Source organism: Acinonyx jubatus, chromosome B3, assembly GCF_027475565.1.
Source record: "Acinonyx jubatus isolate Ajub_Pintada_27869175 chromosome B3, VMU_Ajub_asm_v1.0, whole genome shotgun sequence".
Taxonomy (NCBI): Eukaryota; Metazoa; Chordata; class Mammalia; order Carnivora; family Felidae; genus Acinonyx; species Acinonyx jubatus.
This window is the reverse complement of record NC_069386.1, coordinates 53,442,768-53,459,759: the sequence shown is the minus strand read 5'-3', so window position 1 is coordinate 53,459,759 and position 16,992 is coordinate 53,442,768. Positions and strand designations below refer to the sequence as shown.

Below are 16,992 nucleotides of genomic sequence, written 5' to 3'. Positions count from 1 at the left end.
ACAATTGTTGAAAGTATGCATCTTCTTCCTTATATTAGTAGTTAGTATAAGTCCAAGTCATAGAATTTTAAAACTACAGGCACCACAGACTAATGCACTATTTTTACAAATGCAGTAATGTAGTAGCTGAGACTCAGAAATGCCAAGTGACTTGCCCAAGGTCATACTGGTAATTAGTGGCTCAGCTCAAATAAGAAACTAGATGTTCTAAGTTTCAGTCTAGGAATATAAAACATAAAAAATATACTCATATACAATGGTCAAATACCTCTGCATGAAAAGCTATACCCTTGACTCAGCTACACAGTGCTTTAGAGCACTAAGATGTGAGTTAATAAACACATATTAGTTTTATTCTAAAATTCTGAGTACAAAGAAGTAATAGGAGAAATGCATGTATCATAAAGCTATAGAAAAGATTTTCTAACTAGCAAAAATCCCTTTTATATATATGTTCAAAGGAATATTTTTCAACTTATATACAACTGCTACGTTGTAAAGATGGTGTAAAAAATTCCTTTTCCCCTTTTAACTGTTTCAGAATCGGAGATCTGTTTCTACAGAGTAGGTACCCACTGGTAGATTTAGTCATAAACTATGTTCATAGCTCCCTCTCATGACCATTGAATGAATACTATATAAGCCTCTTTTATTCTTGCTGTTGTATTCAACTAACAGCTCACTGGTTAAGTTTTAATTGCTTCCAATGAGGTCAGCAAAGGTATTTATCGAAAAGCCCTGAATAAAAAGGCTCCACACACACACACACAAGCATACACGCTCTCACACAGAGAGAAAATCCTTTTGCCTGTTGATTTATGGAAACAATTATGATTCTGCTGGAGAATTTCTCAGCTAAGAAATAGTTTGTAGCTACAGTAGAGAGGCTCAAGTTGCACAAGGCAGACAACAGACATGGAATTCTTGTGCATCCAGCTGTTATCAACAGAACAAGTAAGTTACTGCTATTTGTTTTTAAAAATAATGCAGAGTGGATTTCTAGTAGTTTACTTCTTTCTCTTGTTTTAGTGCTGAGGGGAAAAGTAAAGTTACCAGATTTTTGAGCCTTGTAATTATCTATAGTAATTACGCTGTAGAACTTTACATAAAGTTCTGCAGACAATACTGGCATTTAACTTGAGAAATGTGGGTAGTTCAAGAGAAAATAATTGATTAACCACAAACATAAAAGCATACTATAAACAAATCTAGGGAAAGCGTTTATACTTTGTTAGTAGTAATTTTAGGACTTAATTTAAATCAATAGCTCTAATTGCAGGATGTTTCTTACCAAACAGCAATCAGAATAAATGGTACAATCATATTCTGATTTGTCTCCAGTAATGTATAACTTTTCTAAATCTACATATAGAGAGATAAAGGTGTTGACATCCTCTGTGAAAGTTGTTTTAAATGTGCCTTCACAGTACCAACTACACTGCATGTTATAATACTATTTACCCACTAACATTTATACATACAATGTTTCATCTTCCCCTGCCTCCCCTCCCTATTCCTAATGTCTCATGGCAAACAGAAGTCCAGTAGTAAACAGTGTCGCAGCAACTGAACTTAGTGCAACCTGTTTTTATAAGGAAATACCAACTGAGAGGTATTTAAGGAGGAATCCTGTATTGTTATCAGGAACTAAAAGGATAAGGATAACACTTTGGAAAAAAACAACTACTCTTTCTTAAATCAATCTACAATTCACAGATAGGAAGAGGTCAATGACCTAGGAGCAACAATCAACTCAAGATTTAATTTTCATTATGTTATTCATGAACACCCGGAGCACTACACTATAATGCGCAAATGGATACTGACATGGATCCTGCCAACTTTGCTCTACAGATCATGCTTTCACATTATCTGTCTAGTGGGCACTATATCTTTAGCTTGCAATGACATGACTCCAGAGCAAATGGCTACAAATGTGAACTGTTCCAGCCCTGAGCGACATACAAGAAGTTATGATTACATGGAAGGAGGGGATATAAGAGTGAGAAGACTCTTCTGTCGAACACAGTGGTATCTGAGGATTGATAAACGAGGCAAAGTCAAAGGGACCCAAGAGATGAAGAACAACTATAGTAAGTGGTGTCTTTTATTTATAGCACGGCTTATGAACCTTAATCTGTGAAAGAACCATTTTTCAAGTGACATGCTTTCTTACTTTTCTTTTTCGATTTTTTGAAAAAAAACCCTATCATCTTCTAATTTCTCTAAATTGGGATCGTTGAACTATGTTTCCAATAACATCTTCTGGGAACAGGTCAAATCTACTAATATTATGGTTGGAGCTGATAACCCAAGCCAATTTGAAAATATAATCCCTATGTCCTACGGTCAAAATGCTTGTAAGTTACGCAAAATATAAATGATATTATTCACACTGAGATGGAAATCACTGTCCTCAAGCAAAACTCATTAGGAACTCTAAAAGAGTCCTCAGTAAATGCTCAACAAAAACTTATTAGTGTGAGGAACAGAAAATTCATTTTAAAAAAACAATTAGATTTTCTTTGAAAGAATATTTCTGTGGTGTAAAATACATAATCTGTGCTCAAAAATGCTTTCAGGGACTTGTGCAATTGTATACAGTTATAAAACAGAAGGGAATCTGTCCATCTGTTCATGTCAGCATGAGTTTGTATTAGGTTGTTTGTTTAATTACCTAAGCAAGAAAATAGGTTCCTCCTAACATTTTCTTTAAATCTTCCATGCCATAATTTTGTGTTACCTTAAGAGAAATGTAAATGTGAAGGAAGAAATAAAAGTGAGTTGCAAGAGATGTTAAGTCCATGATTTTCTGTTAGTGTACCTTACATTTTCTCCAAGAATTAGTTATTTTTGTCCTATTGAAATATCAGGGTTGGATTTGTCATTTAGAAGGTATGATGAACAAACAATTTCAATAGTATTAAATTTAATAAGGTAGAATATTGGATATAAATAGTAAGAATTTAAAGTCCCTGAATGAAAATAAATGGTTTGTATTACTAGCACTTGAACAATGCTATTATCTTATCATCCTATAATATTATGCATATTAAAGTCAATTGAAAAAGAATGCCTGGGGATGATGGCGTAAACATTTGCTTAAGCACTTGCAGTGCATTTTGCTTAAGGCTTGCAGTGAGTACTTGAAACTTTTGTTGCTTGTTTAATGAATGGTTTTTAGGGATTTTTTAAAAAGTTTATTTATTTTAGAAAGAGAGCAAGAGCGAGCAGGGGAGGGGCAGAGATAGAGGGAGAGAGAGAATCCAAGCAGTCTCCTTACCGCCAGCACAGAGCCTAATGCAGGAACCATGAGATCATGACCTGAGCTGAAATCAAGAGTTGGACGCAACCGATTGAGCCACCCAGGTGCCTTGGTTTTTAGGCTTCTTAACTAACGAGCCAATAAGTGGGAAATTGGGGAATTATATTTCCAATATGAAAATGAGAGGATCTTCTTTTTAAATATAATTGATATAGAACACTAAGGCCTTTTTAATGGATTATTAATAGTAATAGTTTAATTATTACTGGTATTAGTTAAATTATCATGTTAGTCTTGGAAGATGGTTCTGATTATACTAAACTTTAGCTAAAGAAATGACTATATGCAGAAAAGTTCTGTGGATAGCCACTTCTATATGAGCAACAGAATTTGGATTATAATCAATTTATTTAAAAGTTATGAGATTTATCATGAATAATGGAACCTGGTAGAAGAGACAAGAGGACAGAGCCCAGGTGGAAGTTATGATGCATAGGTCTATTCCCTATCTGTGAGTAATTTTGGAAAAATTTTTAATTCTTTCCAATTTTCAGTTTTTTCATCTCTAAGATATGGGGTATATACAGATGATCTCTAATACACTCACTAGTTCTTACAGTCTATTCTATTCTAAACCATAACATAAGTATGAACAGATCTAAGTACTCATTATGTAATTATTATATACTTTGAGTGAGATAAGTGAATATTATCTCCATTATAAGATGAGCCATCGGAACTAATTTGAAATTGTACCAATATGGTTATCAAATCTAAACACTGTGTAGAATTCTTCTACATGGCCACTAATTCCTTTTGAATGCTTTTGTCAAATAATGAAAAAGTGAAAAATTAGAAGTAAAATCCAGTGAAAATGAATAGCATGCGTAATTATTTGGGATGAAAAATATCTACAACTGGGATGCATTCATATATGTGTTTTATTCTGTGTTAAAGTTTCTTAAAAACCACTAAACTCCAGCATTTGTAGGCATACACAAAATGCCAAAGTTATTTTATATCTGAAACACAATTTAGCATTAACCTTGAGTAACCATAAGGCCAATTTGGCACACCATTTCTCCTCTATTCTAATTCTACAGTGAAAATGAAAGAGAGAGAGAGAGAGAGAAACTCTTTCTGTATCATAAATAGAATGCCACAATACTAATGTTCATAAAGACATGGTATATATTATATAGTCTTCACATCTATAAGCTTTTCATAGGCTGTATATATAAACATACTTTCTTGATAGGGTGAATTCTCCTGGAAAGGGAAGCTTTCAATGGGATCCTTTAAGTAAAACCTAAAACTGTTGTCAGGTTGTGTTGCTATCCTCTTGAAGAAGGGGTCAGTCAGGCTTCACCATAGTTAAAAAGAAGTTAATCCACAATTGTCAAAAGGAAATCCTAAGATACAAAAGTAATTACTTCATTGAAAAATATGGAGAATAACTTATTAGAAGAGAATTCTGATATTCATTTCCTGTTATTTAAGGGGCAGCCTTACTAATTTTAAGTGTGAATGTCCCCTACATAAAACATGCAAATTGACACATGTGAAGTTGAAGCTACTGTATCCAGGTACAAAGGAAGTGCTCAATAAAATTTGTTTAAGAAGTCAAAGAAGAACAAAAAACTTGAAATTATAAATATGAAAACTATTAACATTCCTCAATCATTAACTGAATGAATGAACAAATGAACAAGAGATATTTCCTTCCTATTTACAATGAGAGTAAAAGGTGATTGGGTTGTCTACTGGAGTAAAATGCAGCAGAGTTCAGAAAGTGTGATACATCAGAATAGCACTTTGAATTTCATTTTCAGTGTTCTGATCCCATAAATTTGTTAGCTGGTTGTTAAACGCCTTCTGTGGAGGTCTTTTAAAATGGTATAGATTTAAATGTCTTAGATGATAAAATTTTGCATGAAAAGTTAGATGTCAGCTGTGTGAAACATAATTGTTCTTTGAGTTACTATGAGGTCCCCACTCTTTTCTCATGGCTTTGCTTTGGATGAAGAGGAAAATTACCTGATGATATTAATAGGTTTTGAAGGACTGCTTACTTCACTAGCAGAAGGATAACCTCTTCATAAAAATGTGATATTGCTAAGAAAATGGACTGGGGTGAGTAGAAGAGGTAAAAAAAAATATGGGTATATAATTTTGTTTCCAAAAGATTGGGTTGGGTAGGTAGATGGAAGGCCTAGAGGAAGACAAGGGGAGTGGTATGGAGCCAGATATGACAGCTCATGTCTCATTTTTAAGGAAATTTTAAAAATTACTGAAGCTATCCTGGGTTGTGAGGATCTCACTTCAGTCTTAATTTATAGTGTTGTCTTGTGAAGTATTTTAAATTTAGATTAGAAGGACTAAATTGCAGGAAAAGCACACCAAACAACCCAATAAAAATAAGCCTTGTATTAGTAGACAGATAAGTAAGACCCAACTATATAAATGTAGGAATTCATGAGAGGCCAGGAGATGCCGGACCACATTTCTGACACTGAGGAGAGAGGAGTTGTCACTGGAGAACTGGTCCTCAGATTGCATACTAGTCTCACCCAGGAGGCAAGAAAAGTCTGTCTTCTCTGATGATTCCACATTTAGCCTTGCAGTATGTTTCTAAGCAATGCAACTGGAACCTAACCTGAACTAATAATAAGGGTAATAAAAGCATAAAATGCCCAGTAATAACATCTTAAAGGGATTTGTAATGGATGGTCAACACTTCTACTGCTGTCGTCAGAACTCTCCTCTTGGAGACAAGGTGAAAGGGTAAGTTTAGATAATTTTTGGACCAGGCACTCCATCAACAGACAGAGTCAATCAGTCCACACCTGACAGAAATAACACTGCTGTTTAAGCTGGGACTCGAGGTGCCAAGTGAGAGATGGCAGCAGTGCACTGGGCAACTGTCAACCGCCCTGCAAGGCAGATGCGGAACAAAGAACTCAGTCCCTCAAGATGATTTTCTTGCTTTTGGTATTCAGTTACTCTTCTCAACAATGGTCAATATCACCCATTCCTTTTAAGAAGAAATCCTTAATTGTGCTAAACCACTGATTCAAGAAAAAGTATGCTTCACTTAGTAGAATTAAGCATTGTAAGTTCCATAGCAAGCAAAGAGTTAGCCATTCTGAAAGCTAGCCAAGGATTTGGCAACATTCTCTTTTGGATTGTTAGACTGTGACGGGATATGGCCTAACAATTGGCAAAAAGCAAATAAACACAGTGTTGTGGGATTTGACTTTGGCCACAGAATCTTCAGCAATCCAGTTGTCAACAATTCTTTGGATAAGATCCTACTCAGCACAAATCTCTGCTAATAGCTAGCGAATATACATACCACCTCTAAATATGGAGACAGTAAACTTGCTTATGCTCCAAACAGCTCTTAGCCATTTATCTAAAAGAACAATAATTCACATTATCAAAACAAAATAAGAAAACCAGGGCAACCACCTTAAAAAAATAGACAATGAGGAACATATTTATGGATTTGACCGACAATCTGAGAATTACTGACAAAATGGTACCCTGTAGAACTGGTGGCCTGCATTCCCTTGAGTAAGTTAAGTTGTCAAGGCCTTAAATTAGGGGAAGATGGATAAACTGCTGGGGAGCAGATTTGGAAATATTAGCTACCCTTTGAGAATTATAATAATAAAGATTATTTTTCATTGTATAGTTTTCCTCTTTTTTTTTGAGGGGGGCTGGCTAATACAAATGTCTGGCACTTGCAAAATTCAAATAATTTATTGCCACAGGTGTATCTCTTATTTAATTTGTAAATCCTTATTTGAACTGACCATCATTTTCATTTATATACCAACCCAGAGCATATGAACATGCATTTTCCTCTGTGACTCAGCTGTATTACAACTCTTTAGCCTACAGTTTTAGAGCATTCAGAGACCCAAGTGAATTGGAGAGAATGCAAGAAGTCTGCTTTCAGATATATAAAAAAATTCCCTTTTCCAAGTTTCCCTACCTCTCAGCCTTGGCTAAATATTATAATCAGCTAGGGAACTGAAAAAAAAAATACTGATGCCAGGCTCCACCCAAAAGGACTCTTATTTAATTCATTCGGGGCGCAGCCTGGGCACCAGGAATTTTAAAAGCTCCCCAGATAATTGTGACATGCTGCCAAACCTGAGAAGCCCTGGATCACAGCGAAGGTTCATGTTAGATTACTGGGAGACCACAGTTCAATTAAGTCAGAATCCTGAGTAGGTGGGAAAGACTCAGGCATCGGTGTTTGTTAAAGTGTTCTAGTGATTTTACTCTGCTGATGAAGTTAAAAAACCACTAGTTAATGGGACCAAGGGTTCTAATTCAGCCTGGATCCCCTCAGGTGTCCCAGGATTATTTTGGAACCCCGGGACGGCTCCATAGTTAACTTACACCCCAGAGGATTTCAAAATGGGCCTAACAGGAATGACTGTCTGAATTATGCATTGAGGAAGTTCTTCTGGATCCATTTGACCTCTCTGACAAATCTCTGTGGCTCCAATATTTGGTGAACTGGCCTGGAAATGCATGTGATGACAGCTCTGTAGCTACTATGTAAAAAGGCTTCTTTGGTGAATGAGTTCATCGCAGGGAAGAATAGGTCCTGTGCCACAGTCTCAGAATGACAGGCAAATCTGAATCTCTTCTGACACTTTCAAGTGGTGATGCAGTAGGGGACCTGGAGTACAGACATCAAAGCCAGCTTACTTGGCACTTAAATGAGCCACTTATGACCATGGACTCAGATGTCCCCAAATTAGGCTCTCACCTCCTATGGCCACCCCACAGAGTTCAAGGCAGTGATTTAAGGAGACAACCTCAAGTCTAGAAAACCCAGGGCAGGAAGAAGCCAGAATCCTAGAGGGTCTATCCAGATTACTGAAAAGGATATGAAACTAGAGGCTTGTTTTCTGTGTAAGTTTGGGATTAAAGTAAGCTTTCTTTTATTTCTAAGGATCCTAGCTTTCTTTTTCTGTATCAAAACTTCTGGTAGCACAGTAGCTTCTTTTACATGACTGTTGGAATATAATACTTTTCTATATTTTAATTTCACATATGGCACACAGAAGAAAAGGCAGAGATTGTGCATATCTAAGTAATATGGAGAAAAAAAGAATTCATTAAATGAAATGGGCTTCCATACAAATTCCTTACTTTTCTGAACCACCTCCAAACTTTCTTTTTTTAAAAACACTTTATTGAGGTATTTTGACATATAAAAATCTGTACTTATTTAATGTACACAACTTGATGAATCTGTACATCTGTGAAACTATGATCACAATCTATGCCATAAACATATCCATCACTTCCAGAAGTTCCCTCCTGCCTTTTAATTTATTATTATTTTGTGATAAGAGCACTTAACATAAGATCCATCTTTTTAGTAAATATTTAAATATGCAATACAACAGTATAAACCATAGGCACTACGCTGGATAGTATATCTCTAGGACTTATTCACCTTGCACAGTTGAAAGTTAGGACCCTTTAACTAATATCTCTCTATTTCTCCCTCCCCCAAATCCCTGGCAACCACCTGTCTACTCTCCACTTCTATGAGTTTGACTATTTTAGATTCCTTCTGTAAGAAGTATCATGTAGTATTTGTCCATCTGTGTCTGGCTTATTTCACTCAGTATAATGTACTCCAGGTTCATATCCAGTCTTTCTACACACAAAATAGGTTGGAAAATGAAAATCCTCTGCCCTTCACATGGTTCAGAAAGCCACATTAAAGAGTCACTGAACACTTAACCGTTTCTTGACCAAGACTTATATCTACATTTGAGATTATATCTGCCCCTGACTTAGGTGGAGAAGCTATACCTAATTTGCTAACAAAGCAAATGTCATTAAAGCTATTTACGTTAGCTGCACAAAAGGGTTTGTGTAGTAAAATATAAAGACAAAGGGATTCGGATGAGGAAGCAGATAAATGAATTATCTAATATTCATGTCCAGGTAAAATTTGCCTTTACAACATCATTCTCAGAGGTGAAAGGTGTGATGTATACTGGGGAGAATTGGCTCTAGAGATTCTCTGACTGTTCCAGTCAACTTCCCTGCAGAAGAACGTAATCACTTCTCTTGGAGTGGGCATGAGTACTTGCTACAACCATTAGCTAGTGTCCTTCTGAGAATAAATAGGATGACAACATCTTTGCAAACAGGAGAAGAAATAGGCAAGAGAGGAAAGGAACAAAGGACTTTATATAAAAATAAATGGATTTTGCATTTTATTTTTTTGAAGATTTTATTTTTAGGTAATCTCTACACCCAACATGGAGCTTGAACTCACAACCCTGAGATCGACTTGTACTCTTCACCAGCTGAGCCTTCCAGGTGCCCTAATTCTGCATTTTAAGCTTAGGGTGGATTTAAACACAAAGGATCCTCGTAAAACATGGCTCTGTTATCTTTTTTTTTTTTTTTTTGATGCCCTTAAGGAATAAGGGCAATGGGATGCAATAATGGATAAGACAATAGTGAGAGAATTTCTGAGATCAAAACAAAACTAAATAGTGTACAGAGGGGTTGAAATAATAACAGATTATTGCAGATGACACTCAAATAGCAGGTTTGAATCCATTAAATTTGTGCCTAAAATTGTAATAATTTTTGTTTATTTATCAGGACTATACTCAAGCTCAGTTTATATTTATGATTAATACAAGACAATTAGGTATATTTCAATATCCTTAAATACTATACTTATGCTAAAATTATCATGTAATATTTTATATTTATTTGCCTATTTGAAATTTAGATGTAATTGTAGATAATGTTGAGAAAATGCTTTGGGATCAAATTCAGAATCAGCTCAGGATGCAGATTTTTCTTAAAGCAGCAATTCCAAACTTTGTTTCTTAGAACACTAGTGTCCCTCGAGATATTATGGTGTTGTCTGCAGCATAGTTTCTATGGCTAATTCATTGGGAAATATTAGGTTACATAAAGTTGAGCAAGTTTTCACAGTAGAAATTCTCTGAGCCTAATTTATACTAATATAAATTGCAAAACTCCAGGAGATTCTGTATGGTTTCTCAAACTTATTTGACAACAGAATACACTGCTCCTGCCCCCCAACTCTCCCCTCCGATTTAGGTAAAACATTTAAATTTCATTAAATTGCAATTTGAGAGTTATTGCCTAGGGATCTCTCTATGGTGTAGTGAAGAACTAAATCAAGCTTCCACTCAGCTGTTTGTTCCAAATAAAAAGGCTACAAAATGGACCTGAAGCAATATTTTAAGAATGACCTTGAACCAAGAATTTGTGCCAAAGTCAGGAGGCTGCATATGATTTTGGATAAGTAGGGTAGCATTTTGCGTATAGATGTAAGCTGGGCTGAAATCCAAAGATTTGCAGTGAGATTTAAGCTTAGCTTGAAGCTCTTTTCTGAGTTCTGGGCAGCTTAAAGGACCATTTTCATAATGTGAAGTGATGTCCAGTACCTATTATTTGCAACTAGAAACTGACCAAAACATTTCCCAACCATTAACCTAAAAATGTTTTAGGATTTTAATGTGATTGAAGAATTCTTACTTATGTACCTAAAAACAATAAACTTTGACTTTTAGTAGCTAGAGCCAAAGTTTGAAGTTATTTCAACTGCATCAATAAAGAACAAGTTTTATTTACTGACCAAAAACTATTTAGAAATTTTAAATTTAGCATAACCTGAAGAAGTGCTAATTTGATGAATTAATTTCAATACCCTTTGAAGAGGTCACTTATTGGAGACGTTAAATAGAATTGCCTTTTCCAGCCATATGTAGCACATTTGCCTTGTCTTACATTTCTGTCTCTTTGCATTTGGCAATGCCACTAAAAAATGTAAGTTCTGGAAAGATAAGCATCATGTCTTACTCTTCCTTTTGTCTCCCAGTGGTAGAGGAAGATATATTTTATCTTAAGCTGTCACACATCTAAAATTAATTATGGATAAGAAATTGATTACTAAATGATCATGAAAATTTAATGCAGGCAAGAATGAAAAGTTTTGCTGAAATAAGACTAGTACACCTCATTTCCCTCTTCTCTTCTATTCTCTAATATTAAAAAAAAAAGTATTGGCCTCTAGAACCCATTTGACTTCATGTTTTTCTAGGTAATTTCAAGGGATGGGTGGAAAAATTTTATTGTAGAGGCCGATGATCTAAGCAGGCCCAGGTAGCTGGTAATACTGGAAGGATGATTGGCGAGGCATGCTCAAAGCATCTAATTATTTTTATCTGACTGTCGACTAATTCCTGCATATCAAAAACTATATGCAGAAAACAATGATAATTAGTTGATATTGGTTTAAGGAATATCTGCATGCAAAGGAGATACAGACAGGAAAAGTCTTTAAGAATTAAATGAGCTGTACTAGTAAAAACAAGCAGTGGGCTGATAATTTTTGGATAGGGAATCTACTTACTTAGTAGCACATCTAAGATTGATCCTGGACTCAGTGACTAGTGTTGAAGGGAGGACAGGACAAATGCATAGGGAGAGAGAGGTGGGGAGAAGTGGAAAGTTGGTGAATACACTCTCTCTTTGTTTTAGTGCCAGTAGCCTGATCCTCGGATAGTCTTCTGGTGTTTTATAGTGTCTCAAACTGTACTTCTGATAAGAGCCTGGTCAGTCTGGTTCATATTGAGGCATCTCTAGGCAGTGGACAGTTTTCTCCCTTGTTTGCATGAATAGTGAAGACATCATACAAAACTATGAAAGATTGAGGTCTTCACTTTTTTCATTCTTTTACTAATGTCACAAATATTCTTGATACCTTCCCTACCCCAGACTCGGGCTACAATAGTAAACATTCCACACAGTCCATGTTTTCAGAGAATTAACAGTTTAGTTGAGAGTGGAGGGTAAACTACAACAAGTCAGAGGGGGCAGGTTCAGAGCAACTTGGGGGGGGGGAGTTGCCTAACTCCACTTGAGGAAATGGGCATGGAAGTCTTTTCTGGGAGAAAATGACCTAAAAGATGAGGAGCAGTATGAAAGAGAGAGGACAAATAATTACCTTCAGAGGAAATACTTTTGTAGATGCCTGGTAGTAAGACAGTGCTGAGAGGCTGGGAAATGGAAAATGACTTAATATCTTGCCAGGTATCAATGTTAAGCTCATGAAAGTAAACCCCCTTTTTTTCCCAATTAAAAATATGAGAATAACATTTGCTCTTTTTCAGTTTTCAGCCATTGACCACTCTATTTACTAAAAATGACTATTTCCTTTACAGGATAATTATTTTTTAAAGGGTAACTGTTTTCTGCAGGCATAATTTAAGTTCTGCTAATTGGAATGATAGTGTTTGTCTGGATAACTGCATACTTTTTAATGTCTTTTCAATCTTTGATCATAATTGTAACCTATTTAGGTCAGGTGTTCATAAATATTCACCCTAAAAACTACATTATCATTATGAAGGATATTTTTCCCAAAGAAGTTCCTAAAAAGTGAGAGAAACAACAGTTTTGAGGCATATATTTATCTTTTAAGGACAAAATTATGGAAGTTATCTGCTGCATTCTTTAAGATAAGCCAAATTTTACTACAGATGCATCCCCTGTTATAACTATTTAAGCAGGTGCACTCAGTAGTCAGCAGCTGTGCACAGCTTTATCTCCTCTGAATCATGAAGTAGGCAGTGAAGCGAGTTATTTTCCCACTTAGATAAGTCTATTGAGGGGTCTCTATTTCTGAGAAATTGTGCTCAACTCCCTGTACCAATAATGCATTACAAAATAATGTTGGATGCTTAATAGACATAATGCGGTGCTGTCGACTTTGAAAAGATTCTGACCAAACTTGGTCTTGAAATTTTCTTGTAACTAGCTTGAAGCAGATCGGATATTGAATAATAATTCATCCATAAGGGAGATGAGAATAAATCCATATTATGGTGATTAAGTTGTACTTAGACTTAATATTCATGATGTTTTATTTTTTTTCTGTTTTTTTTTTAATATATGAAATTTATTGTCAAATTGGTTTCCATACAACAACCAGTGCTCATCCCAAAAGATGCCCTCTTCAATACCCATCACTTACCCTCCCCTCCCTTCCACCCCCCATCAACCCTCCGTTTGTTCTCAGTTTTTAAGAGTCTCTTATGCTTTGGCTCTCTCCCATTTTAACCTCTTTTTTTTTTTTCCCTTCCCCTCCCCCATGGCTTTCTGTTAAATTTCTCAGGATCCACATAAGAGTGAAAACATATGGTATGTCTTTCTCTGTATGGCTTATTTCACTTAGCATCACACTCTCCAGTTCCATCCACATTGCTACAAAGGGCCATATTTCATTCTTTCTCATTGCCATGTAGTACTCCATTGTGTATATAAACCACAATTTCTTTATCCATTCATCAGTTGATGGACATTCATGATGTTTTAAAGTACTATTTAATGGTTTTACAGTTTACATTAACATCACTATTAAAATTACTTTACTATGCAGAAATACATTTTGTTATTTTTGTAAATCTTCTAATTTAGTCTATATAAAATTACACAATGTACAACTAGGAACATTTTCATTGAGTGACTAAACATAAGTAGATAACTAAAATAATGTTAATTTCTTAAAATATGCATGTCGATATTGAAATTGATGCAGAGCATTTCATTCCATCCTACTTAATTCTCAAAATACTTCTTTGCTGTAAGCTTGCAGTTAAACTACTACCTACTTCACAGAAAGAAAGGAAAAGACCTTCAGAAAATTGGCCTGCTGATAAGCTTGCTAGTATACAAGTTCTAGTTTTAAAATTATACATAGGCCTGTTTAGGTTTTGTTCATTAAAATTTTTTTTTACATTTATTTATTTCTGAGAGACAGAGAGAGATAGAGTGTGAGTGGGGGAGGGGCAGAGAGAGAGGGAGACACAGAATGGGGGAGGGGCAGACAGAGAGGGAGACACAGAATCCGAAGCAGGCTCTAGGCTCCGAGCTGTCAGCACAGAGCCCGACGTGCTGACACGAGCTCGGGGCTCGGGGCTCGAACTCACAAACCACAAGATCGTGACCTGAGCTGAAGACAGCCACCCAGGTGCCCCGGGTTTTGTTCATTTTAATTAAGAAAGATTGGTGTTAAAAAATTAGCTGGTGATTGAAATGATCATACCAAATCCTCTATGTGCAATGACTGGATTGTTTTCTGGAAGATCTTGGGTAGTCAGTTAACTCACAGAGAGCAGATATTAAATAGCAGGCTTGGTAAGTTCACTCTGTGACTAAGATCACTAAATATTAAAGAGCAAAAAGTTCATGTTCAAAATACTGATTCAAACCTTCCAGTCTCCTTAGAGCCAACACAAGTTACTAAGAAACTTTAAAGGGGAAAAAGCAAGGCGTTTTTCAATAACATTTTTTTTTCCTGCAATGAAAGAAAGAAACCTACTGAGGGGTCACCATGTGCCTGGCACTGTGCTAAACACTTTTTGCATAGTACCTAATTTAAGCTTCATGGAGGACTTATAAAGCTGGCAGAGTTGTGTTCATTTTGCAGATGGGGCAACTTCAGGTCACAAAGTTGGGTAACTTACTCTAGGTTCCATGGCTAGTAACTGTTGGAGTTGAAATATGGACCAAGGAGGCTTAACTACAAAGCATAGTTTCGGTTATCATTACATGTATCACTATACAGTCACTATTGTTAGCAAAACCTCACATATGAATTTGAACCATGCAGTGGGATAATTTGCATATGAAGAACTATAAACAGCTGAAATTTTCTTCTCTATAAAATGACCTAATGAGTACTTGGCATTATTTTCCTATTATTAAATAAAAACTCTATTCCAACGTTCCTTGTACAAAACATCTCCACATGTCTTCCCCTGAGTTGGCATAGAAACTTTCAGTTTATTTTGCATACAGATTACTAAAGATGCTACAAAATTTAATTTGGTTGCATTTTAAACACATTTCTGACATTTATTAAAATATTTATGCTTCTGTTCATTAGCATCTGCATAATTATTATAGAATAGATACATATATACAATTACATTTCAGAGAATAAGTCAGAGAATTTTAGGAGTATGGCCAGATAGTTTCCCTCTCTAAAGGCCACTAAATCCAAACAGAACAAATAGAAAAATAAATAAAAGAAACAGCAGAGACTTTGTTCTAACAAGCACTTCTGCAGGATAGGTTGAAAGAGAAATAGCTTACTAGCAAATTGGTTCTTTCTTTTGTCCATGAATGCTATGTTCTCAATTTATTTCTAATGCTTTTAGGACTTTGCCCAATAAAAAAAAAAGGTAAAAAAAAAAAAAAAGGAGGAGGGATAAAAATGATGAGTTGTTGCAAAGACAGTATATCTGGAATTCTATCTTTTTAATATTTGGGTTTTTTCTTTGAAAAATCAGAGTATCTTTGAAAACTAGACATATACATTATTTGTGACCCGACTAAACTTAGGTTTTTTTTTTCAATATCTTAAAAATATCTTACAATGTTTTTATCCTCAAAGTTGCAGTGGCTGTTTTCAGCATCTAGAATACTATTTATTGCAATATTGACTGACCATGTATTGTATGCTGTGTGGATACATAGATGTATAGGTGGAGACCTACTATTTGAAAAATTTCAGCCTATTTGGGAGATCAACACCAAAAACTCAATTTTAATGGAATATGGTAAGTATGTGATAAAAATATGTTCAAGGAGGGACCATGGTGGAGGGCAGGTAACATAACCTGGGAGAGACAGAGCAAGAATCTTAAAGGACATGATGTTTGACCTTGATCTTAAAGAGCTAGTGGTAGTGAACCAGGCTAGAGAAGTGGGTAGGGAATGAGCGAGGGAATCTAGCAAGAGCATCCCCTCCTGGAAAATAGCACATGAGGAAAAGCTGAGTGGCGTATCAGGAGGTACGTACGTATGGGAATTAGTGTTTCTGAAGTATACCCTTCAAGGTAGGAAGCAGGGAGAGATGGGCATGTAGTGAAGTCTCATTCTTGGAAAGTTATTTTCCATTTTAGGGAACATGAACTTTATGCTACAGGTAATAAAGAGTCATTGAAGAAGGATGTAGAAGCAGTAACTAAAAAAATAGTTATTTTCATTATTCACAAAAATGACCTGGATGTTTAATATCTATTGTTAACTGAAAATTTTTATCAGAAAATTTAACTTCTATTCTTACCAAAAAATCTCACCACAACCACCCACAAGCAGCAAAGTTAGCACATGTTAATTAATATCCATTACTTTTCTCTATCAACTTTTTGTGATGGGAGTTTATGAATGAACTAGATTGTCCATTGGAGAAGAGAAAGGGCAGAAAAGTAGGCTTGAACAATTCATCTAGGACTTATCAGTCTTAGTTTATCATACCAATAATTTTGTTTTAGTATAAACATTAATACATATTATTTACCACCTAGGAGTAGACTGGATTGAATAGAAAGTAAGTGGCAGTATGGGGACATGGAAATAATACTGTATTAGGTATTATGGAACCTGGGCTTTAATCCTTTTCCTTCCAGGAATTAATTAATTAATTAAATGACCTTAGGCAAGTTCCTAACTGTACTGGGCCCCAGTTGTTGTTGTTTTAAAGGGGTTAGAGCAGATTGCTTGAATAGGTTTTAATCATAAAATGTTAGCCAAAGTACAATATTTATTTATCTCACAGTGTCAGAATGTCATGAATCTGAATGCAGCTGAGCTGAGTGGTTCTAGCTTAGGGTCTCTCTTGGGGG

The 16,992-nt window shown here is 35.6% G+C and overlaps 2 protein-coding genes across 14 annotated transcripts in view; one reads left to right on the top strand and one right to left on the bottom strand.

The window, feature by feature from the left end:
- The window catches only part of FAM227B (family with sequence similarity 227 member B), a 196,019-nt gene that overhangs the window by 71,509 nt on the left and 107,518 nt on the right, over nt 1-16,992 (bottom strand). Inside the window, exon 12 of one of the 11 annotated variants that reach the window (XM_053224044.1) lies at nt 6,589-6,680. The exons of the other annotated variants lie outside the window; for them this stretch is intronic. Within the exon in view, the coding sequence (XP_053080019.1) occupies nt 6,604-6,680 (77 nt within the window). The 3' untranslated portion in view covers nt 6,589-6,603. Of the gene's footprint in view, nt 1-6,588; nt 6,681-16,992 lie in introns of those variants that run through there. 11 annotated transcript variants of the gene reach the window in all.
- FGF7 (fibroblast growth factor 7) overlaps nt 697-16,992 on the top strand; it is a 53,980-nt gene continuing 37,684 nt past the window's right edge. The window contains exons 1-2 of one of the 3 annotated variants that reach the window (XM_053224046.1): nt 697-954; nt 1,881-2,093. In XM_053224046.1, the coding sequence (XP_053080021.1) occupies nt 954; nt 1,881-2,093 (214 nt within the window). In that variant the 5' untranslated portion in view covers nt 697-953. Of the gene's footprint in view, nt 955-1,716; nt 2,094-16,992 lie in introns of all 3 variants that reach the window. The other 2 variants (XM_015063451.3, XM_015063452.3) reach the window with 2 other exon arrangements.